We start from the raw sequence: 21,338 nt of genomic DNA, 5'->3' as shown, positions 1-21,338 counted from the left end.
TAAGCAAGCTTCATGAGAAAAAGGAGGCTAATTTCTGCGGACCATATACTTTCCTCTGTGCAGTGGGGAGAGGGCTTGGGGACCACAAGGCTGGGCTGGGCTGTGCTCTAAGGTCTCACATGAGCCCAGTTTCCTCATCTATAAAATAGGTACACTTCAGCAAGGCTGGGGGAACTCTGTGACAGGGCACAAACAGCCCAAGCACAGGACGGGCACATGCACGCCTTTTCCAAGCTCCCTTCCTCTCATAAATGCAACAGCGCATTCTCGAGGCCGCAGCCCCTCCGCATCCCTTCCCACCTTCTTGCCCTGCCTGTGCTGTCCCCTCTGAGGCCTAGAATGCCCTCCCTCCCTTAGCCTCTATATGTCAAGTCTTCCCATCTCATAAGTGAAATGCTCTCTATTCATGAAGCCATTCCTGATTCTTGCAACCCAATGGAATGTTTCCTTAAGCTGCTCTCAGGACTTAATTTTGTGGCTCACTCATTCACTAATTGGTCAAACAGCTCTGGAGCATCTAACTGCTCTGGACACTGAGGATCCGGAGATGATTAAGACTCAACCCCTAGAGGCATCGATCTGGTTGAAATAAAATTGCTGTGAAATAAAAAATAAATAAATACGTTTGGGAAAAAATGACTTCTTTCGCTAAAATTATCCCAGATATTTCTCACTGAGGAAAAGCAGCCAGGAAATGGGCGCTTCCTGTTTTCATTAAATAAAGGCTTTTAAACATCTGTTGTTTCTGGTGACAGCCGTTGTCGGTGACTCCGAGGGCTTCAAACACCCCCAGATAACCCGGCAAATCCCAGACCGCTGCTCTCCTGATGGCTTTATCGGCACTGGCTTCAATTGGCCTTGGAAAATGTGCCCGCTGTAAGGGCCGACAGTGGGGTGTTTGATCTGCTCTAGCCTTTGGTCTTCTCCTGGGAGGGAGGCAATGTGGAGATTCAACCCCTTGACAGTCAGGGAGAGCAAGGGAGGTAGAGATTGTTTTCTTGCAGTTGCAAAATGAATCTTAGTGTGTCTGTAGGACCCTAGAGATGGTCCGGGCTGAGGTTTACCCTCTGGCTGAGCCTCCTGGGCTGGAGGCACCGGGCAGGAAGTTCACGTATGACATTTATGGAGGGTAACAAAGAATTCTGTATAAAGGGTTGAGTCCAGGAGGACAGAGCCCAGGAGAACTTGACAAAAAACACAGCCACTATAGGCACACATGTTCCCTGAAGGTCGCCCCCCAAAATGAGGATAGTGGCTGCCTCTGAGGTGGGAACCAGGGAGCTAGAGAGGGCAGGAATGACCTACCTAAAAAACAGACAAATAAACAAAACCTTATCCACACGCCTCCTTGGGTCCTGATCCCTCCCACCCCACTCAGAGATGATGAATCAGCAGGTCTGAGCTTTTATGCTGGCAAGTGGTGTCACCTGCAACCCTGCTGTGCCCCTCACTGTGAAAGCTGCACAGTCTGATTCTCTCAGTTTTCAGGTAGGGAAACTGAGGCCATCTGTGAGGGAGTGGCAGGGGCAGAATTAGAACCCATGTCCCTCGAGTCTGCTGCATCGCTTGAGTAAGTGTCTGCTGTAAAATGGTTTATGACTCCTATGTAGACATCCCAGGGGTGAGCCAACAGGAGAGAGGGTGGACCACGCAGACGCCCTGACTGAAGGACGTGGAGGAAGATGTGAGGTTAAGTCTTCCAGTCAACTAGCTCTCTCTCTGGGGATGTCAGAGCTTGGGAGGGACCCAAGGGGCACCTGGGCTGACCTCCCATTTCACAGATGAGAACACTGAGGCTCACGGAGGGAAGTGGCTTGTTAGCGGCCAAGTTGGGGGTTGGAGGTTGGTTCCAGGCCCCCCTTTCCCAGGGTCTGTGCCTGCAGCCAACTTCTCTGGATGACCATGCTGTCAAGAGAAAATGCCAGCGACCCAGCTCTGCCCCCTCAGGCCCTGGGAATTCTCGCTCTCGTCCTTGTCCTCATCCGCTTACCCTCTTGACTTAGAACTACTTGTCTTTTTTTTTTTTTTTTTTGGAAACCAGGCAAAGGCCCTGAGGCAGGGAGGCAGAAAACCTGTTCTGATCTGGGTTCACCAGTCACTCCGGGCACATCACTGCCCCCCTTTGCCTCAGTGTTTTCTTCTGCAAATTGGGGTTTGTCGGGGAAGGTGTTTGGACTAGATCAGCCACTCAAACCTCGTCATGCCCTGTTACTGATGTGAAATTTTAGTGGGTGGTGACCAACATTTTAAAAAAGAAATAAAGAAACAGAAGAAGAGACAACAGTTAAGTGCATCCTATTATTTTGTGAAACTCTTGTTTGGTTAAGTGTGTGTGTTCACTGAGTCATGACACAAAACACATTTCTTATTGTGGGTCGTGGTCAAGTAACAGTTTGTGTCTGCTGCTGTCTTGCATTCACCTAAGGGATGCTTCCAAGGCAGGGTGGTGAGCCAGGAGCTCTGGAGGGGTCGGGGGGAGGCTGTGGGGTTGGGAAGGACAGGGGAGCCACAGGGTGTGGGCAGGCCAGCCTCGAGTGCTGCACAAGGATGAAGAGTTTTCAGTAAGGAGATAACACATCACAGCGAGGCCTGAACCCATTAGCAGCTGGTAATGAGTGGGCGTCCACAGGGAGGCTGATAAACGGCCTGTCTGTCCATGGAGAGAGAGGTTTGCAGGAAAGCACGTGTGGGCTTCACTGCCAAGCTCCAGGGGCACTAATTGTCTTTGCTGTTTTAGGATCTTGATAGGAGTGCAGAGGCCACAATGACACCCCCACAGGAGGGTGTGTGTGTGTGTGTGTGTGAGAGAGAGAGAGAGAGAGAGAGAGCAAGAAAGAGACAGAGAGAGAGAGAGAGGGATAGGAGCATTAGACATGTATGGAAGATTGGGGTTCCAGTCCCATTCATTCTCATTCATTCATTCCACAAACGCTCATGGGACACCTTTGGTAGGCTGGGCTGTATGTCGAGGGCTGTTACATGTCCCTGGATCTAGGGTAACAAAATCCACTGGAGAGGGGATGAAGGAAGGAGACCTACATATGTGGGCCACTTATCTGGTGCCAGATGCTCTGCTTGTTGCTTTAGATGCATAATCTGAGCCTTCATAATATCCCAGAGGGGGTGTTTGTGATACTATTATTATCCTCAGTATGTAGATGAGGCTCAGAGAAGTTATGTAACTGGTCCAACGTCACACAGTCAGGTATGCGGTCACTCAGGATCACAGATCTGTCTGATGTCTGAGCTCACACTTTGACCCTGCTCCCTGCTGCCTAAAATGTCAGTCCATGCCTGTAACCTGGTTTCATTTTTCTTTGGAATGTGGAATTTTACAACATCAGGGCCAGCAACTTGGAGGGCATCTTGTCTATCCCTTTTACCTTAAAGAAAGGGACGCTGAGGTTCAGAGAGGAGTAATGAATGGCCAGAGACCCCCAGAGAACAGTGTCAGGGTAGGTCCACCAAGGAGTGGAGGTGGGCCCGCAAAGCATCAGCACCAAATCTTACAGCCGAGGCCAATCCGGACCCAGCCAGGCCTGGCCAGGGCATCCGGTCTGGACCCAGCAGCTGAGTGAGTCCTGGGAGGAAGCGGAAGCTGGCTCCTCCTGCACGCTGCCTCATGCCCTGGGTGCTCCCCTGGGGCCTGGCAGTGTGAGCTGACTCACTCTGCCCACCCATGCAGTGTTCTGGAGATTCAGGATGGCTTCCTCTGCTCCTCATAGCCTCTCTTCAGCCTGGGCAGCCCCACAGACCACACATATCCCATCCTCCCCTGACCCTGGAAGCTCCAGCACTGAGCTCTTGGCTTTTCCCACCCAGGTGCAGATTCAGCTAAAGGAGACTGAAGACCTACTGTGTGCTGAGCACCCCACTAGGTGTACTGATAGGCATCACCTCGCTTGATCCTTGTGAAATGGGTGCTGTCAGCCCCCTTCCCTTCTGCTTGAGGATGTGACCTTCAGTTAACTTTCTAGCTCTGTTCTCCTGGAAACCTGATAAAGGTAGACTCAGCTGTGTTCCTAGGCCAGCTTGTTAGGGCAAACTGACTGGTAAACTGCATCTGCACTGGGAGAACTATACATACCGACAGGGACACCACACTTCAGGTTCTCCTGAGAGCAATGACTTTTGCTATTGGGTGTGTCCTTTGCAGGGACCCTGGAATCCAGGCTTGTAGATTTGTTACAAGAGATCCTGGCTCCTGCAGGGCAAGAGGTTTCTAAGGCAGGGCAGTCCCTACACCTGTCCTTTGGGGGACCAGAGGGAAGAGCTCATGGTGGCTGGGTGGACAGCTTGAGGACTGCCCCCATGACAGAGCAATGCCTGCCGGTAGCCTGCGGGTTCTGTGTCCTTCTGGGCTGACCCATGCCATGTGTGGTCTACACCGTTCCTCATGGGCGATCCTCTCATGAGGATCGGGGAAGGAGATCCCCATGGGCACTGTGTGGAAACTGAGACTCAGAGAGGTGAAGTGACTTATTGCAGGTCACCCAGGTGGCTGGCCTCCTTCCCCTGAACTGGCTGGCCCCGGGGCCTACCTCTGGCCGCACGGGGTCCTCGATGCCCACCACACAGATGCAGGTGAGGTCGTTGAGGATGTCATTCTCGTTGTCCCAGTCCGGCTCGGGGCTGCTGGGGAAGTCGCGGTAGGCCACGCAGATAGTGCGGAGCCCGTCGCAAGCCATGGGCTCAATCACCTTCTTTACCATCTCGTCCCGGTCGCGGGGCCGGAAAACACGGGGTTCTCCTGCCCCGTTGAGGATTTTGCAGCACCTGGGGGAAGATGGAAGGGAGATGGGGAGCCCAGGGAATGCTCCTTCTGAACGGCTTGAAGTCCACCTCCCCACCCTAGTGATGCCCAGCTGGCTGCGGCTGGTCATCCAGTGCCCATCCAGTCCATCCCCCAGGCAGGGTGAAATCAGGCATCCTTCCTGCAATTTCTGCCCAGGCCACTCAGCAAGTGCAGCCCCACTTTGATGTGTTATATGTTCACAAGATTCATCTGAAATAACATTCCCACAGCTGAAATGGTTTACAAAGCACTTAAAACCCAGGCTAGCAGTTCTTGACACTGCCTGCACATTAGAATTGCTTGGGGGAGGCTTTAATACATATCCATGTGTGAGCCTTGCCCCAGAGGTTCCAGTTCAATTTGTCTTGGGTGAATCAATTTTTTTTTTTTTAAACACTCCTCGGAGTGATTCTAATGTGTAGCTAGGGTTAAGAACCACTGGGGGCTACATCAATCCCCTCAGCGTACAAGTGGGGAAACTGAGGCCAGAGAGGAGAAGGGATTTGTTTAGTTCACTAAGCTTATTTCCAGCACTTTTCTGGAGTCAGAGGAGTGTGGCTAATAATGAAAATAGCTACCATCAACCAACTCTATGCTAAAGGAAGCGAAATAAGAGAGATCTAAGTGTGATAATCAGTAGAACTTCCTGATGAACCAGTGGCTTAGGGAGGAGGAGGGGGAGGACTCTGGCTATAGAAATTTTCAAGAGGATATAATGGAAAACACAGTGGGCGAGGGGTGTGGAAGTGAAGGTGAGTCTTGCTGGATGACCTTGGGCAAGGCCCTCTGTGGCTCTGGGTGCTAGATGGCCACTCCAGCCGGGCAGGCTGTTGGGCCTGGCCTGGATGGTGGCCATGCTGTATGACCCTGACATCCCCAGTGCCCTGCACCAGGGCACAGCTCTCAGCCCAGCGCCCTGCCAGTGCTTACTTCTTGAGCACGATCTCAGAAGCCCCCTTGCTGTACATGCGGAAGCTCTCGTCGGGCAGCTTGATGACGGTGCTCATGGACTTGCGCACGGAGTTGAAGGTGTACACTTTGTACAGCTTCTCCTCTGGCATCTGGCTGCGCACGGGCTCGTAGTCCTGCTTCAGGTCCAGCACGAAGCCCAGCAGGCCACATTCTGTCTTGTTGCCCACCTGCCGAGGCAGGGCGCCCTCCTTCTCTGGGGGCTGTGGAGAGAGGCATGAGCGGCTGGGACCTGGTGGAGCCTGTGGCAGGGGAGCTCCTGCCCCGGCTGCCACCGAGGCTCTGGGTTGCCACCAGGTGGTCTCTGGGCTGCGGGCTGAACCCTGAGGGAGTCCTTGGCCCATCCCCTGCACCCTCAGGGCTCTGCGTCCCAGGTCCAGTCCTGGCTCCAGATGAAAGGAGTGAAGCAAGATTAGCTTTTTAAAAAATTATGCATTATTTCAAACATAAAAAAGAGAATGTTGTAACAGTTATGTGCCTACCATCCAGCTTTGTAGCATCTTAACAGTATGCCATACCTGCCTCAGGTTTTTCTAAGAAGTAGAACATTACAGATAAAGTTGAATCCCCTCTGCAAACCTCTCCCCATATGCGTAATTCATACCTTGTCCCAGAAACAACCTGTCTTAAATTTGGCATTAATCATTACTGCGTGTGCATTTAACTGTTAATTTTGAGATAATTGTAATTTGCATGCAATAAGAGACAATACACAGAGATGCTGTACACCCTTCATCCAGTTTCCCCCAATGTTATCACCTTAGTATTAATACAAGTACCACAGCTGCGATGGGGATGCTGACACAAGGAAGCTGACCTTGTTGAGATTTCACCGGCTTTACATGCGCTTGTGTGTGTGTGTGCGTGCATGTGTGCGCATGTGTATTTCCTATGCAATGGCACCACATGTGGGTTAATGTGGCCACCACCACTGCCAAGATTCGGGACAGTTCATCACAAGGGTCCTTGTACTGCCGTTTTTAAAGTGATGGTCACCTCTCTCTCTTCCCACTCTCTGGCCGTGGCAACCGCTCATCTCTTCCCCGTTTTCACACTTTTGTCATTTCCAGCCTGTTATATAAATGGAATCATACAGTCTGTAACTTTCGGAGCTTGGCTGCTTTGCTCAGCAGAATCCCTTGAGATCCGGGCAAGCTGCTGCATGTGCTGATAATCTGTTCCTTTTCATTGCTGAGTGGTATTCCATGGGATGGACAGACTGTCCCTTGTGATTTCAATCAGGTTGAACCAATGAAAACTGCTATTTTTGAATGTCAAAAATGGTCAAATATGGGCAAGTTCATGCGTTTAACCTAATGAGAGTCTGTGTGGCTGTGTAGTGCTGTTCCACACGTGGCACGCTTCCTGTCAGGAAACTGTACACACTTTTCTGTAACCTGCTTTTCTCACGTAACATTGCGCGTGTGTCTTTTTTATTTTGAGGTGGAGTTTCACTCTGTTGCCCAGGCTGGAGTGCAGTGGTGTGATCTTGGCTCACTGCAACCTCTACGTCCCGGGTTCAAGCGATTCTCCCACCTTGGCCTCCCGAGTTTGGAATTACAAGTATGTGCCATCACGCTTGGCTAATTTTTGTATTTTTAGTAGAGATGGGGTTTTACCACATTGGCCAGGCGGGTCTCAAATCCCTGACCTCAACTAATCCGCCTGCCTTGGCCTCCCAAAGTACTGGGATTACAGGTGTGAACTGTTGCACCAGACCATAACTGTGCCCGGCTGTACCATTCTGTTTTTGAGATTCGTTCATCTTTATGGCCTAGTGCGCTCCTCTTTAACTGCTCTACAGATGCCATGATATGAACACACCGCAACGACTTATCCCTTCCCTGAGTCCCTCCCTCATTTCCTTCTCCCCCTCACACATTAGACACATACTCTTTGGCACCTACTTCATGTTGGCCCTGTGCCCACCGCAGGGCTGTGTAGCACCATTAGCTCCTGCCCTGGAGAGTCCCAGAACACCACCTGCCTCTCCCCAGCACCTGTCACTCCCTCACACGGCGGCCCAAACACGGGCTGTTTCGTGCCTCTGTGCCTTTGCCTCTGCTGCTCCTCCCGGTGGGTCCCTCTCCCTTCCCTGCCAGGCAAACTCCCTCTTATCTTTTAAGGACCAGCTCAAATATCTCCTTGTTTTTGAAAACTGCCTCGTGTGTCTGTTGTCTTCCCCTGCATTCTATTCCTCTCTGGGTTCTCAGGGTCGGTGGGAAGCCCGGCACACAGCAGGCGCTTATTAACCATTCGCTAGATGGCTCAATGCAGACCAGAGTGGTGGGGAAGACAAAGGCTAATGGTTAATGGTAAAGATGAGACGCCTCCATACGGGCACTGATGTGGGATCCACAGGAGGCTGTGGAAGTGCAGATTTTGTAGGCACCTCCCATGTGCAGCCCCCACACCCCAGTGCACACACCCACTCATGCCACTTAAAGAAAATTCATATGGGTGACGCAGGTGGAGGTGGCTTTAGGGGTGGTGAAAGACATCAGAGATAAACTCAAACTCTATAAAGAGATTCTGAAGAAGAAATAGCTATGAACACGCCTGTGTCCCCCTAAAGTACCAGATGAACCTCTCACAAGGAGCTCTCTGCATCCTTGTCGTCAGTCTCTCTGATATCACCCAAAAGAGCAGCCCACACAGGAAGAAGGTGAACTCAAGAAGACACCAGCACGGACTGGCTGTGGAGGGACAGGGCGGACCCTCTGTCAGCAACTGGACATATCCCTGGCCTGTTCTCCCCTCTTCTGCAGCTAGGGCTCGGGCCAAGAAGCAGAACCGATTCACGTTGGGGGATACAGGCATCGACATGCAGTGGCCCTGAGACCTGGGGATGTGCAGGAAGAAAAGAGCCTTTGAACCTAAACCAGGTCCTCATCTGTAAAAAGGAGAGGCTGGAGCACATGCTTTCTGGCTCAGAGAAATATCAACCCTTTCCTTAAAGTGGAAGTGGTGAGGGAGCGTAGAGTGAGGAGGAACTGCAGGTCCCTCAGTGGATGGCATGGGGGCCTTGGATAGGGAGTGAGGCTCACAGCACCTCCCCGGCTCCCACGGCCATACTGACCAAAGGCATCCTGTGCCTTGGAAGAAGCCCCACTCCCAAGCTCTTTAATTGGCTTTTACTTAGAAGCAGAGAATATTTGACACAGCTTCCCATGTTTGAAGTTTGGGAAAATAAGTTCTAACATCTTCCCTTTCTGCAGTATGCTGTTATTGTGTGCTCTCTCTCTCTCTCTCTCTTTCTCTCTCTCTATATATTTATGTATATATATATAACATATATATTTGCAGTTTTATAATTAACTTTCTGTTGATTTCCAGAGTTTTATGTATTTTCCATAACAGCTTTTTCTCCCTCTACTAATGAAAGAAAATGACGACACTGAGGGCTTAAATAAAAATGCCTAATTACTTATTTGCCCAAGAGAGCTGAGCAGTCATGCCTGCAAAACACTCAGCATTTTATTACCCTCTGTGAAATATTTTAATTTTCCTCTAAAAGGATTTCAAACAATCTGTGGCTGCAAATGGCAGAGCTGCCTCCTCCGTAATTCAATTTGTTTCCATGAACTTGAGCTCTGAAATCGCCTACATGCATTACTAAGAATCAGGGACCCTCCTCTTTTCTCTTTTGGCTTTTTAAAATCCTGACAAACACAGAAGTTTTGCTCTCGCTATAGAATTTCCACGAGCCTTTTTATCTCCAGGGCTCCAACTCTGTAAGGGAGTTAAGGCATTGGTATTGTTCCTGTTTTGAGGGACAGAGAACAACAGGCCCCGGTCTGTGACTTGCTCCTAGTCACAGACCTGTGGAGGGCCAGGCCTGGGGCTGCCCCAAACCCCTGATTCCAGTTCCAGCTTCGTCCAGCACATTTCTCTGCATGGTGTTGGGCCCTTAGGGAATGCTGGGTGCAGCCATGGTCAGACTTTTGAAAGGACAATTCCTGCTCTTGTTTTGGGATGCTGGGAAGTGAATGGAGCTAAGATCAATGAATGATGATTTGAAGAGCACAAATTATGGACAACATTTGCAAAAATGGGATTAAGAAAAACCATACCACGTATCACCCATTAGCATGGCTACTATCAACAAAAACAAAAAAAGAAACAAATAAAAAAATCATATTGGTAAGGATGAGGAGAAACAGGAAGCTTTGTGCCCTATTGGTGGAAATATCAAATGGTACAGCCACTATGGAAAACAGTATGGTAGTTCCTCAAAAAATTAAACATGAAATTACTATATGATCCAGAAAGTCTGATTCTGGGGAATATGCCCCAAATAACTGAAAATAAAGACTCAAAGAAATATTTGTATACCTATGTTCAAAGCAGCATTAATCACAAAGTCTAAGAGGTGGACACAACCTAAGAGTCCATCAACAGATAAATGGCTAAACAGAACGCGATTTAACCATACAGTAAATTCTGACACATGCTACAGCATGAAGGAATCATGAAAACATTATGCTAATGAAATAAACCAGTCACAAAAGGACAAAACTGTGTAACTCCACTCATATGAACTGCTGGAGCGGTCAGATTTACAGACAGGAAGTCGAATGGTGGGTGCCAGATGTGGGAGGAGAGGGGAATGGAACTTACCATTTAATGGGTATGGAGTTTTAGTTTTGCAACCTGAAATGAGTTCTGGAGATGATTTGTACAACAACGTGAATGTACTTAATACTGCTATACACTTAAAAATGGTCAAGTTTGTAAATTTTATGGTATAAGTATTTTATGCAAATTTTTAAAATAAAAACATAACTTAAAAAGCTCCCAAACAGGCCGAGTGCAGTGGCTCACACCTGTAACCTCAGCACTGTGAGAAGCTGAGGCGGGCAGATCACTTGAGGTTGGGAGTCGAAATCCCATCTCTACTAAAAATACGAAAATTAGCTGGGCATGGTGGCAGGCACCTGTAATCCCAGCTACTCGGGAAGCTAAGGCAGAAGAATCGCACAAACCTGGGAGGTGGAGGTTGCAGTGAGCTAAGATCATGCCACTGCACTCCAGCCTGGGAGTCAGAGCAAGACTTTGTCTCAAAAACAAACAAAATAGCTTCCAAACAAACCCCATAGCACGGTAAACTGCAGTAACTGCAATGTGATGATTTTTCTAAGAGGCCATTAGAAAACAACTTTATGATAATTGGCTGTCTCTGGTGACCCAGCCAGCATCCTTTAAAGGACAGGCATCAGCAGTGAAGCCTCCCCTGATGCCCGGAAGCCCAACGTCAACAGCTGCAGCCATGCTCGTTTCCCCAAACGCCTGCTCTGCGCTCATCACTCTACTGAGCTCTTCACATGCATCACCTAATCATAGGCTCACAGCTGCGTACAAGGCAGGGGCTGCTCTGCCTCCCATTTTACAGTTGTGCACAGCTGAGGCTGGGAGAGGCGAGGCTGCACGGCAAGGCAGGGTCTAGCTAGCTAGGAGCTGACACAGGGGGTCTGGGCCCTGAGCCCACAGAGCATCTCTCCCAGAAGCCTGCCTCTCCCCTGGCCGACACCACTGGCTCAGAGTCACCAGGGCAGGGCAGTTTACCTCATTCGTCCCCACACCCCTGCCCCACCAGTGCCATGGGCCGCCAGTGAACATTGGTCCAATGAATCAATGAATAATTTTGCGTTTGTGTGTGGGTGCTGCCAACAGGACACCAGGTGGGATGAACTTTTTGGCAGAACTTGGTCCCCAGAATTGTCCTCTAAAGGCCTGCCTTTTGAGGAGAGTGAGGTGGCTGTGCAGGGCCAGCGAGCCCTGGGCTTTTCCTCAGAGGTGGGGAGGGCAGGAGGTGGGTGTGGGTGTCTAGGATGACAGAAACTTCCTGGAACGCAGAGGCGCTGCACTCCCGGAGAGCAGACTCCTAGGCTTCCCCAGCTCACCAGTGCAGTGTGTGTGTGTGTGTGTGTGTGTGTGTGTGTGCATGTGTACGCATGAGTATGTGTGTGGGGGATGCATGGGGTGTGTGTCTGTGGTGTGTTTGTTGTGTATGTGTTGTGGTGTGTGTATATGTGTAATGTACTTGTCTGTGTGTGGTGTGTGCATGTATATGATGTGTTTGGTCTGTGTGTGTGTGGTATGTTTGGTGTGTGTGTGGTGCATGATGTGTGTTGTGTGTGGCATGTGGGTTGTGCATTGTATGAGTGTGGTATGTGTTCTGTATGGTGTATGTGTTGTGTGTGCTGTGTGTGTTGTATGTGCATAGTAGGTGATGTACATGTGTTGTGTGTTTGATGTGGGTGAAAGGTGGTATATATGTGCTGTGTAATATGTGTGATAAGTGGTGTGTATGGTGTACGTTGTATGTGCGTGGTGAGTATTGTGTTTGCGTGTGATGAGTGGTGTGTGTTATATGTGCAACTAATATATGTGCATGTGTGATCTGTGTGTTGTGTGTGTGGTAAGTGGTGTGTGTGATGTGTATTGTGTGTGGTGATGGTGTGTGTGTGTTTTGTGTGGTGTGTTGTGTGTGTGGTAGGTGGTATATGTGTGTTGTGTTTATGTGATGTGTGTGTGTGTGGTAGATGGTGTATATGTGTTGTGTTTGCGTGGTGTGTGTTGTATGTGCATGATGGGTAGTGTATGTGTGGTGTGTGTTATATGTGTGATGTGTGTAATGTGTGTGATGAGTAGTGTTCTATGTATATGGTATGTGTTGTATGTGTGTGGTATGTGTTGCATGTGTGTGGTAGGTGGTATGTTGTGTGTTGTATGTGTGTGGTATGTGTGTGGTAGGTGGTATATGTGTGTTGTGTTTGCATGATGTGTGTGTTGTGTGTGGTAGGTAGTGTGTGTTGTGTGTTTGCATGATGTGTGTGATGAGTGGTGTGTGTTGTGTGTTGTATGTGCATGATGTGTGTCGTGTGTGGTGTGTGTGTGTGTGTCACTGTGTGAGGATCAGGATGAAGGGTTGGGATACAGGGACTAACAGCTCTGCTAAAAACTGGAATTCCCCATCTGGGGTGATATCCTTTAAACTCTTCTTCGAGAGACTACGTTTGCAAAAAACCAAACACAAAAACCCTTGTTGAATTCAACACCCAGGTCCCTGCTGTTTTGCATACCCCATGGCCCACCTCCCCACCTCAGTGCCCTGCTAAGGCCCTTCCACTGCCTTCCACGCTTTCTGACCCTCTTGGCATGGCCAGAGCCCAGTCTTGGGTCGTGGCCTGGCTCAGGGGGACTTTGCGGCTCACTCAAATATTAGATCGAGACCTGGGTTTGGTGCCAGGAGATCTGAATTCAAGGGCTGTCTCTGCTTCCCCCCTTCCCCTTTCTCCTCAGCCCTTCCTACCATCTTCTAGGTTCTAAGATTTATGGGAAATACGACACAGCTGACCCTCCTCCCTTCTGGGTTTATTGGCCTTGTGGCCACCTCCATGTAGAATGGGGTGTGCTGGGGACCAGCTGGCTAAGCTTGGCTTCGCTATTCAGGAAAACCATCCTGCAGGGGGAATCCTTCCTTCAGAACCATTTGGGGGCTCCAGGGAGATTTGTTTTTCTCTCAATAGCTTACATTTCAGAAATATGCCATAAACTTCCAACAGTTCAGCTCCACAAGTGCCCATCCTCAGTTTAATAGTTCAAATGTCAACTGTAGTGGCAACCTCCTCTAAAAGAGGTCTAGTGAAGTAGAAAATTTAAGTCCGCGCGGGTGGTTTCAGTACACGGAACAGACATGGGCAGAACAGGGATGTTTTCCCAAGGAAGCTCGGTGCCTCCAGAGTCGGAGGAAAGAGCTATTTCAATCTGAAAGCTCAGCTGCAGCAGGAGGAGCAGCAGGGCGGCCAGAGCTGCAAGTGGAAGTCTTGATGTACAAAGCGCTGGAGACCGCAAAGGGAATCTGAGGGTGTGCCAGGATTTCTGAGGCAGGGAAGCAATTTCTGACTAAAAGATGATTCATGCAGCTTCCCTCTGAGGGCAACTTTAGTTTCTAACGATAAGAAATAAGAATGGAAAGGAAAAAGGCTCTGCCATTCTCAGAAAGGATGGGGCACGGGGTGGGGCTGGGCCCCTGAGCAGCCTCTCAGCCTGCAGCCTCAGCCCTGGCAACACCCTCCACCTGTGCCTGGGGCGGTTCTTCTGAGCACAGGGAGGAGAAAGCCCATCAGGGGCTAATTTGGTACCACTGGGTGCCCCGAGTCCTCCTGGCCTCACCTCTCAACATTCTGGCCCTGCAGAAATGCGCAGGCCATGAAGCACCATGTTTCCTAAGTGAGCCACGCAGCTTAAGGTGTCTGGGCCTTTGCAAGGTCGTGCCCCCTGCCTGGAATACTCTTGCCCCCTGCCTTCTTGGTGAATTCCTCCAGAATTCTCTGGGCCCAGCTCTGCCGCTTGGTGGTCAGGAGCAACCCTGTAGTATCCTTTCTGTTTCTGCAGTGCGGTTTTCATAGCTGCGAGATGGGAATGGTCCTATTTGGCCAGCTCATCTGAAAGCCATGTGGAGGGTCAAGAAAGACAGTGGCTGGCATAGCAAACTACAGAGGGGAAGGCTTACAAAGAGCAGCAGGGGGAAACAGAGTCATGACTGCCTTGGACTGAGCACCTGCTCTGTGTCAAGCACTGTGCAGGGCTCTGCACACACCTCAGCTTGCCTAAGCTTCACAACAGCCCTTGGACAAACAGCCTCAGGGCAGAGAAGTGGTGGGGATCTGCCTGGGCTTGGAATTGTACAGATTTGGGTTCCAATCCTGGCCTGGCCTCAGACCTGCTCAGGTACTCTCAGCATGTGCCTTAACTGTTCCAACTTCAGGGTCCTTATCTATGCAATGGGGTGTGGTGTCACCTATTCTGTGGGTTGTCATACAAAGCAAGGTAGGGTAAGCACCTAGCATTAAGCCTAGCTAAATGAATGTTAGCAATAATGATATGCTCACTTTATAGACTGAAAAACACAGGCTCAGAGAGGTTAAGTAACTGGCTCAGGGTCACACAGGTGGTGAGTGTTGGGGCTGGGATATGAATGTTGGTCTGTTGGACTTTAGAATCAAACCTCTTAACCATTGCTTCTTGAGCTAGGTATTGGAACACCTGGATTCTAACTTCACTAACCAATGGGGTGACTTGGGACAAATCTCTTCCTGTTTCTCAGAGTAAACTGAAGGGGCTGAATTAGGTGGTCTCTAAAGTTTGTGAATCCCTGTAGACCTTGCAATCTATCCTTGCAAATTGTTTTTTTTTTTTTTTCCCAGTAAAAGACATCAGCTAATTGGGAGGTCTATGGATCAATGCTGCCTGGATGGCTGAGGGTAGCTGTGGAAGAGACCAGCTCAGCAAGCCAGAGGCAGTGAGAGCAAGGGTATTGGCCATGGGACTAGATCCAAGGCCAAATCCTGCCTCTTGCTGCCACATGAAAAAAAAAGTAGAAGGTAGAGACAACAGTCCTGCCTTAAGACTCCTGTAAATTCATAGTCACTCATTTACCCACTCACATATTCATCCATTCATCTGTCCATTCATCCATCTGTTCACCCACCATTCCATTCAGCAATTAACACATCTCATCTATCCGTCCATCCATCTCTCCATCCATCCATCCATCCACCCACCTTTCAGCTAACACATCCACACATCCACCCATCCATCCACCAACCAACACATCCATCCATCCATCCATCCAACCATTTACCAACCATCACATCCACCTATCATCCATCTATGTATTCATCCATCCACCCAACCACCATTTATCCATTTATCCACCCACCCACCCACGTATTCATCCATTCACTCATCCATCCACCTATCCATCTATTTATCTACTCATCAATCCACCCATCCACTCGCTCATCCATCCACACATCCATCTACCTACCCACTACTCATTCACCCATCTCCCCTTCTCCCTACCTACCCCTTATCTCATTGATTACTCAACTACACATTTATTCACCAGTCCATTCACTTACACCACCCATCCACCTAGCACCTCCCAAAAGTTTATCTGAGGCAGTTGAAAGAAGACTCAGCTGTCTCCTGCTCTCAAAAAGCCCGCAACCTGCATCAGACAGCAAGAAGACACAGAGGAACTGGCATCCTTGTGGAGGGGGAAATACAGCCTATAGGAGCCCAGCCCTGCCCAGGGTCTTATTTTCCCAGTCCAGGCTCATTTCCCAGTTAAAGCTGATGGGTAGTGAAGCTGGTGGACATTGAATGTCCTTCCTACCCTGTCTCCTCTTGTATGGTTTCAGAATGCCCTGTGATCTAGATTTCCTATCCTGGTTTGGAGGGTGGCTGAATGTCTGCCCTGAGCTGAGCAGCTCCAGCCTCTTAGTCTTTGTCTGAGCCTAGAAAGGGCAGCCCCTGGGAGGCCTTTTGGCCCATATAGCTGGCAGGCCCTGGCTGTGAATCTCACCCTCTGGGGACCCCAGACCTTTCTTCCCAAGCAGACTGTAGGCTAGAAGTGCCGCAGGGTTGGTTTCTATGACCAGGAACCTAGTCTGAACATCTGACTCAACAGCTGGCTTTAGGGTATCCATGGGTCGGCTTTGCCGATAACTGGCTAAATGGTTTTGGGCAATAGCCTTTCCCTCTCTCGACCTGATATCTCTGCTGTCTATTTATTTGTTAGCCTCTGTATTGCTACAATTGGAATCCCCTTTCAGTGGGTGATTTTTATTGCTGAATAACTACAATACTAGTCGTATTGAGAGCTATGTGCTAAGCACTTTCCATTAACTACTCACTTTATCCTCACAACGATCAAAGACTCTCCCCTTCCCTTAGGAAACTGAGGCACCGAGAGGTTGAATAATTTGTTTATATTTATATAGCTGTTGAGGGATTTGAACGAAGGCAGTCTGGCTCCAGAGTCCAAGTTTTAATCACTACCCAGTTACACAGAGGCTCTGCTGTCTTTCCCACATAGATGGCTTTCAGCTCCCAGCAAAGAGAATTATGTGGCCAGGGGACATGTGCCAGGGAATGTACAAGAAAGACCCAGAAAGACAGGCACGAGTATCCTACGATGCCAGGATTCCAGGCACAGAGGGGACTCTGGTGCCTGAGAGGTAAAGGACCTGCCTTGGATTACAAACCAAGGACTCCAGTTCCCAGATCCCTGACCTCTCTCCGGCCTCAGCAGCTGCACCTTCTCCTCAGATGGCCTGACTGACCCCTGTCCTTTACGCCACCTGGACTGACTCAATCCACCAACATCTGAAAATGGCATTTCAGCTTTGTCACCAGTGCTAAAAAGCACTGCTTAATTGAGACTCATCACTGTGGAGACGTTTCCTCAGCCTTCCTGGCAGATCCCAAGGACTCTTTTTGCCTATAATTGCATGACACAAATTTCAATCCAAGTCCCTCCACAGGGCTGTGCCCATATGACTGCCCCTATTGCCTGAAGCCCATTCTGGGAATTGCCCTGTTCCCCTCTCTGCCACGTCTGTATGAGGAGATCATTATCAGCACCCCAGTTATTTTAGGAAGACCTGGGGAGCAGAATAAAGCATCGTTGATCTCCCTTGATTCTCAAATTGGGTGGGGTCAGGGAAGAAGACAAAAACGTTGTCATTTCTGGGATCACCCACAGGGTTCTCTATCAACATCTGCACATGTCCTCTGCCCTGCTTTTCCCTTTGTCAGTTCTGCCTCCCTTAGCCTGCTGCTCCAGAGTGATGCAGGTGGCTGCTCAGCTGCAGCAGAGGGTGCAGGAGCCGCTGCCTCCTCCTCCTTCCCCTACCAGTCCTTGGCTCTTTGCTGCTGACTCACGCTCTCTTCCCCCTTTCAATAAAGCTGCTATCGGCTCCCACAAACCCAACCTGATCTAGAAGGTTGCAGCTGGCTCAGGGGCAGAAGGAGGAGGAGGTCAGCACTCAGCACATTGGGAGGGTAAACAAAAAAGCGTAGCCAATCACCCAGATGCTCACAAGGCAGAAATGCCCCACATCTGGGGGCTGATGGACATCTGGATGGATGAACTCTGAGTTTCTCTTCATCCAGTGCTGGTTAAGTACAAAGCAGCAACCTCTGCTTCTAAACCAGATAGGGTTTACAGCATGGTGAGTCGAGGCAGCTTAGCTGAGACATTAAGTTGAGAGTTTTTCTTATCAAAATGAATTGTATTACTACTATTACTAACATCATCATCATCAGTGGTAGACTGTGAAAATGGCCACAGTTATTCTCCTTTTTGAATCCATGTCGTTTACAGCACCTCTCATCAAGAGGTGAAGCAAATTATCCCACTCTGTGAATCTGGGCTGGACTCCTGACTTACGTTGGCCAAGAGAATGCAGCAAAAAGTGACAACGTGGCGGTTCAGAGCCCAGGCCTCAAGAGACCTTGCACACTTCTGCTCTCTCCTAGAGACCTGTTGTTACTATGTGAACAAGCCCAGGCTGGCCTGCTGGAGGAGGTGAGACCACACAGGGCAGGGATGAGCCAGCCCAGCTGAGGCCATGCTAGATCAGCCTACAGTCCTGCCAAGATCAGCAGAACTGTCCACTTGAACTCCTGCAGATGCAGGAAGATTCCCGGCTGAGACCGGAAGAATCATCCAGCTGAGCCCAGCATGAACTGCTGACTCACAGGACTTTAAGCTAAATACACAGGTTTGTTTCAACTCACTAAGTTTTGGAAAGCACACTAATAGAAAGTTTGTGTGTGTGTGGGCAGGAGAAGTGGGGGTTCAATGACAGGATTTAAAAAACATAATTGGGCTGGGCGCGGTGGCTCACGCCAGTAATCCCAGCACTTTGGGAGCCCGAGGCGGGTGGATCATGAGGTCAAGAGATCGAGACCATCCTGGTCAACATGGTGAAACCCCGTCTCTACTAAAAATACAAAAAATTAGCTGGGCATGGTGGCGCGTGCCTGTAGTCCCAGCTACTCAGGAGGCTGAGGCAGGAGAATTGCCTGAACCCAGGAGGCGGAGGTTGCAGTGAGCCCAGATGGCGCCACTGCACTCCAGCCTGGGTAACAAGAGCGAAACTCCATCTCAAAAAAAAACAAACAAACAAACCATAATTAACAATAAAAGTTTGTCACACAAACATTATAGCAATATTAATAGTACATTAAGTCAGAGAAAAATGTTGCTTACTATCTGACCATATCAAAATATATTAGTAGGATTTGAGACTATGAATCACATTGCTCAACCTGCCCAGTACCTCTGTACCATCCCATGGATGTTGCTCCCTCTGGTGGTGGATGTGCCTGGTACTCACTTACCAGAATCTTGGTGGTGTAGGCGCTGTTGATGGCAATGGCATTGACCAGCAGCTCCATGGTGTTGGTGTTGATGGAGCTGGGGTCGGGGATCTCCTTATAGTGGACGTCGCCAACATAGGCTTGTACCACTGTCATGCGATTGGTGGTCAGCGTGCCTGTCTTGTCTGAGCAGATGGCTGTGGCATTGCCCATGGTCTCACAGGCGTCCAGGTGGCGTACCAGGTTGTTGTCCTTCATCATTTTCTGGGAGAAGGGGCAGGTGAGAGGGCAACAGTGAGGAGAGGGGCTGGGGAGCATGGGGTGCCTGGAGGCACTGGGTAAACACGCAGTAAATAAGGCAGAGCCACCACAGCCTGCCCCTTTGCTTCCTGCACTTGCAAAGCATCTTGGTTGTTGGTCCCTCCTACACCTGGGCTTCTTCTGTAACACCTGGGCTTCTTTTGTGTGTGTGTGGCCCTTTTCTTTCTCTTTTAGTATCTGAACCATTTAGAAGATTCAGTTAATTGAGTTTACTAGTTTGGATTATAGAGGTAATCTACATTCTTTATGGGAAAAAGTGGGGGTGGAGTGGGGAAGATAAATAAGATTGGTTCCTCTCTGAGGACTTTAAATGTTTTTTTCTTATAGACTAACATAAGTATCTGTTCCTTATTTGGTCATGGATTTTTTTGAACATATCCTCTTTCACTGGTGCCTGGTTTTCACTGTCATTTTAATTTTACTAAAAGTAAATAAATTAGGATATAGGAAAATATCAAAGTATTAATGTCATTATCACTAAGTGATAGAATTATAGGTTTTTATTGTCTTTTCTGTGACTAACAGATATTATCACTTGCATAATAAAAACTGCACATTTCTTTAAAAATATATATATACACAAAAGGGAAAAAGAAAACATTTTGACTATAAGCTACCAGGTAGAACTAGGTACATCCTGTATATCAACATCCTTTCTTTTGAAATTTATAACAAAAATAGAACATTCCTATACATAATATTTTCTTCTATCTGCCTTCTTTTCTCTCTGGCCCAACTCCACACTCACAGCTTCTTCTAGGTTCTCAAGCAAATGAATTATCAAGAAAACGCTGTTCTTCATGCAGGCCCTCCTCATGTAGCAGCTGAATCGGAGTTCTAGGCTGTGCCTAGGAGTTATATTTCCTTTATTTTTGTTCCTCATTATAACTCTTTATAACCAGGGTAAAAAAGAAGTACAGTTAGAATAATTTTAATAGAGCTTTATGTTACTAAAAATGAGTATTAGTAGGATTCTATTCTCCTGCAGTTTCTCCTTCTGTAACTTATGATAACAGTAATAATGAATGCATGTTGACTGATCAACAGCAACTGGAATTTGCAACACATGTTACAGTTTGCAAAGTCCTGTTGTGAATTACTTGCCTGATGTTTTAAGAATTCTGCGGGATGTGAGAAGATTCTGGTAATCCATTTTGGCAATTGAAGAAATCTAGGCAAAGTGACCTAACCAGGATCACACACCTGGAGGGATTTAAAGCCGGGATTTGAACCTATCTCCGTTTAACCTCACAGCCTGGACCTTTCAATCGGGCCTCAGTCCACCTGCACTCCCTGAAGAGGGTTTGTTTGTTGGGCTCAAGAATCTCTGTCTGTACTGTCCAATATCGTAGTCGTATGTATTGCGACTATATGTATAGGCTACTAAGAACTTGAACTGTGGCTAGTCTGAAGTGAAATGTGCTGTAAGTGTAAAATACACATCAGATTTAGAAGACATTATGAAAAAAGAAATGTAAAACTAGTTCTTTAATAATTTTTGTATTGATCACATGTTGGATTGATAATAATTTTGACATACTGGGTTAAGTAAATTATATTATTAAAATTAACTCACTGGTTTCTTTTTACTTTTTTAAAAAATGTAGCTACTAGGAAATTTTTCTTCTTTTTTAAAAAATTATTTTACTGTATAGCAATGAGGTCTTATTATGTTGCCCAAGCTGATCTTGAACTTCTGGGCTCAAGTGATCCTCCTGCCTTGGCCTCTGAAAGTGCTGGGGATTACAGGCATGAGTCACCATGCCTGGCCGCTACTAGGAAACTTAAAATTGCACATGTGGCTCACATTCTGTCTCTTTTTAGGCAGTGTTGATCTAAGTGGTGAGTCATGTCTGTGCTCTTGATGGTGGCTCCCAGGTCCAGGCTCAGAGAGGGCACAGTCTGCCTCTCCTGTGTTGGAGTGCTCTCCTAAGTTTATCAAGTGACTGTACAAGTAACACTATCTAAGATGAGTGAAGGTACTGGGTGCCAGAGATATGAACTGCAGAAGGCACAGAGGCCTAAAAGCATCTGTTTATGATTCTCCCAAACCAGCTCTGTGCAACTTTCAAGG

At 48.4% G+C, this 21,338-nt stretch overlaps 1 protein-coding gene across 14 annotated transcripts in view; it reads right to left on the bottom strand.

Moving 5' to 3' along the window:
* ATP2B2 (ATPase plasma membrane Ca2+ transporting 2) overlaps positions 1 to 21,338 on the bottom strand; it is a 392,052-nt gene that overhangs the window by 29,316 nt on the left and 341,398 nt on the right. For all 14 annotated transcript variants that reach the window (XM_012471790.3, XM_012471770.3, XM_012471772.3 and 11 more), the window contains 3 exons: positions 18,965 to 19,207; positions 5,726 to 5,967; positions 4,542 to 4,776 (listed from right to left, as the gene is read on the bottom strand). In XM_012471790.3, coding sequence (XP_012327213.1) covers positions 4,542 to 4,776; positions 5,726 to 5,967; positions 18,965 to 19,207 — 720 coding nt within the window. The remainder of the gene's footprint in view (positions 1 to 4,541; positions 4,777 to 5,725; positions 5,968 to 18,964; positions 19,208 to 21,338) is intronic.

This window comes from Aotus nancymaae, unplaced genomic scaffold, assembly GCF_030222135.1.
Source record: "Aotus nancymaae isolate 86718 unplaced genomic scaffold, 86718_ANA_hifiasm-v0.15.2.pri h1tg000046l, whole genome shotgun sequence".
In the NCBI taxonomy this organism is placed as follows: domain Eukaryota; kingdom Metazoa; phylum Chordata; class Mammalia; order Primates; family Aotidae; genus Aotus; species Aotus nancymaae.
This window is presented reverse-complemented; position numbering and strand designations above follow the sequence as displayed.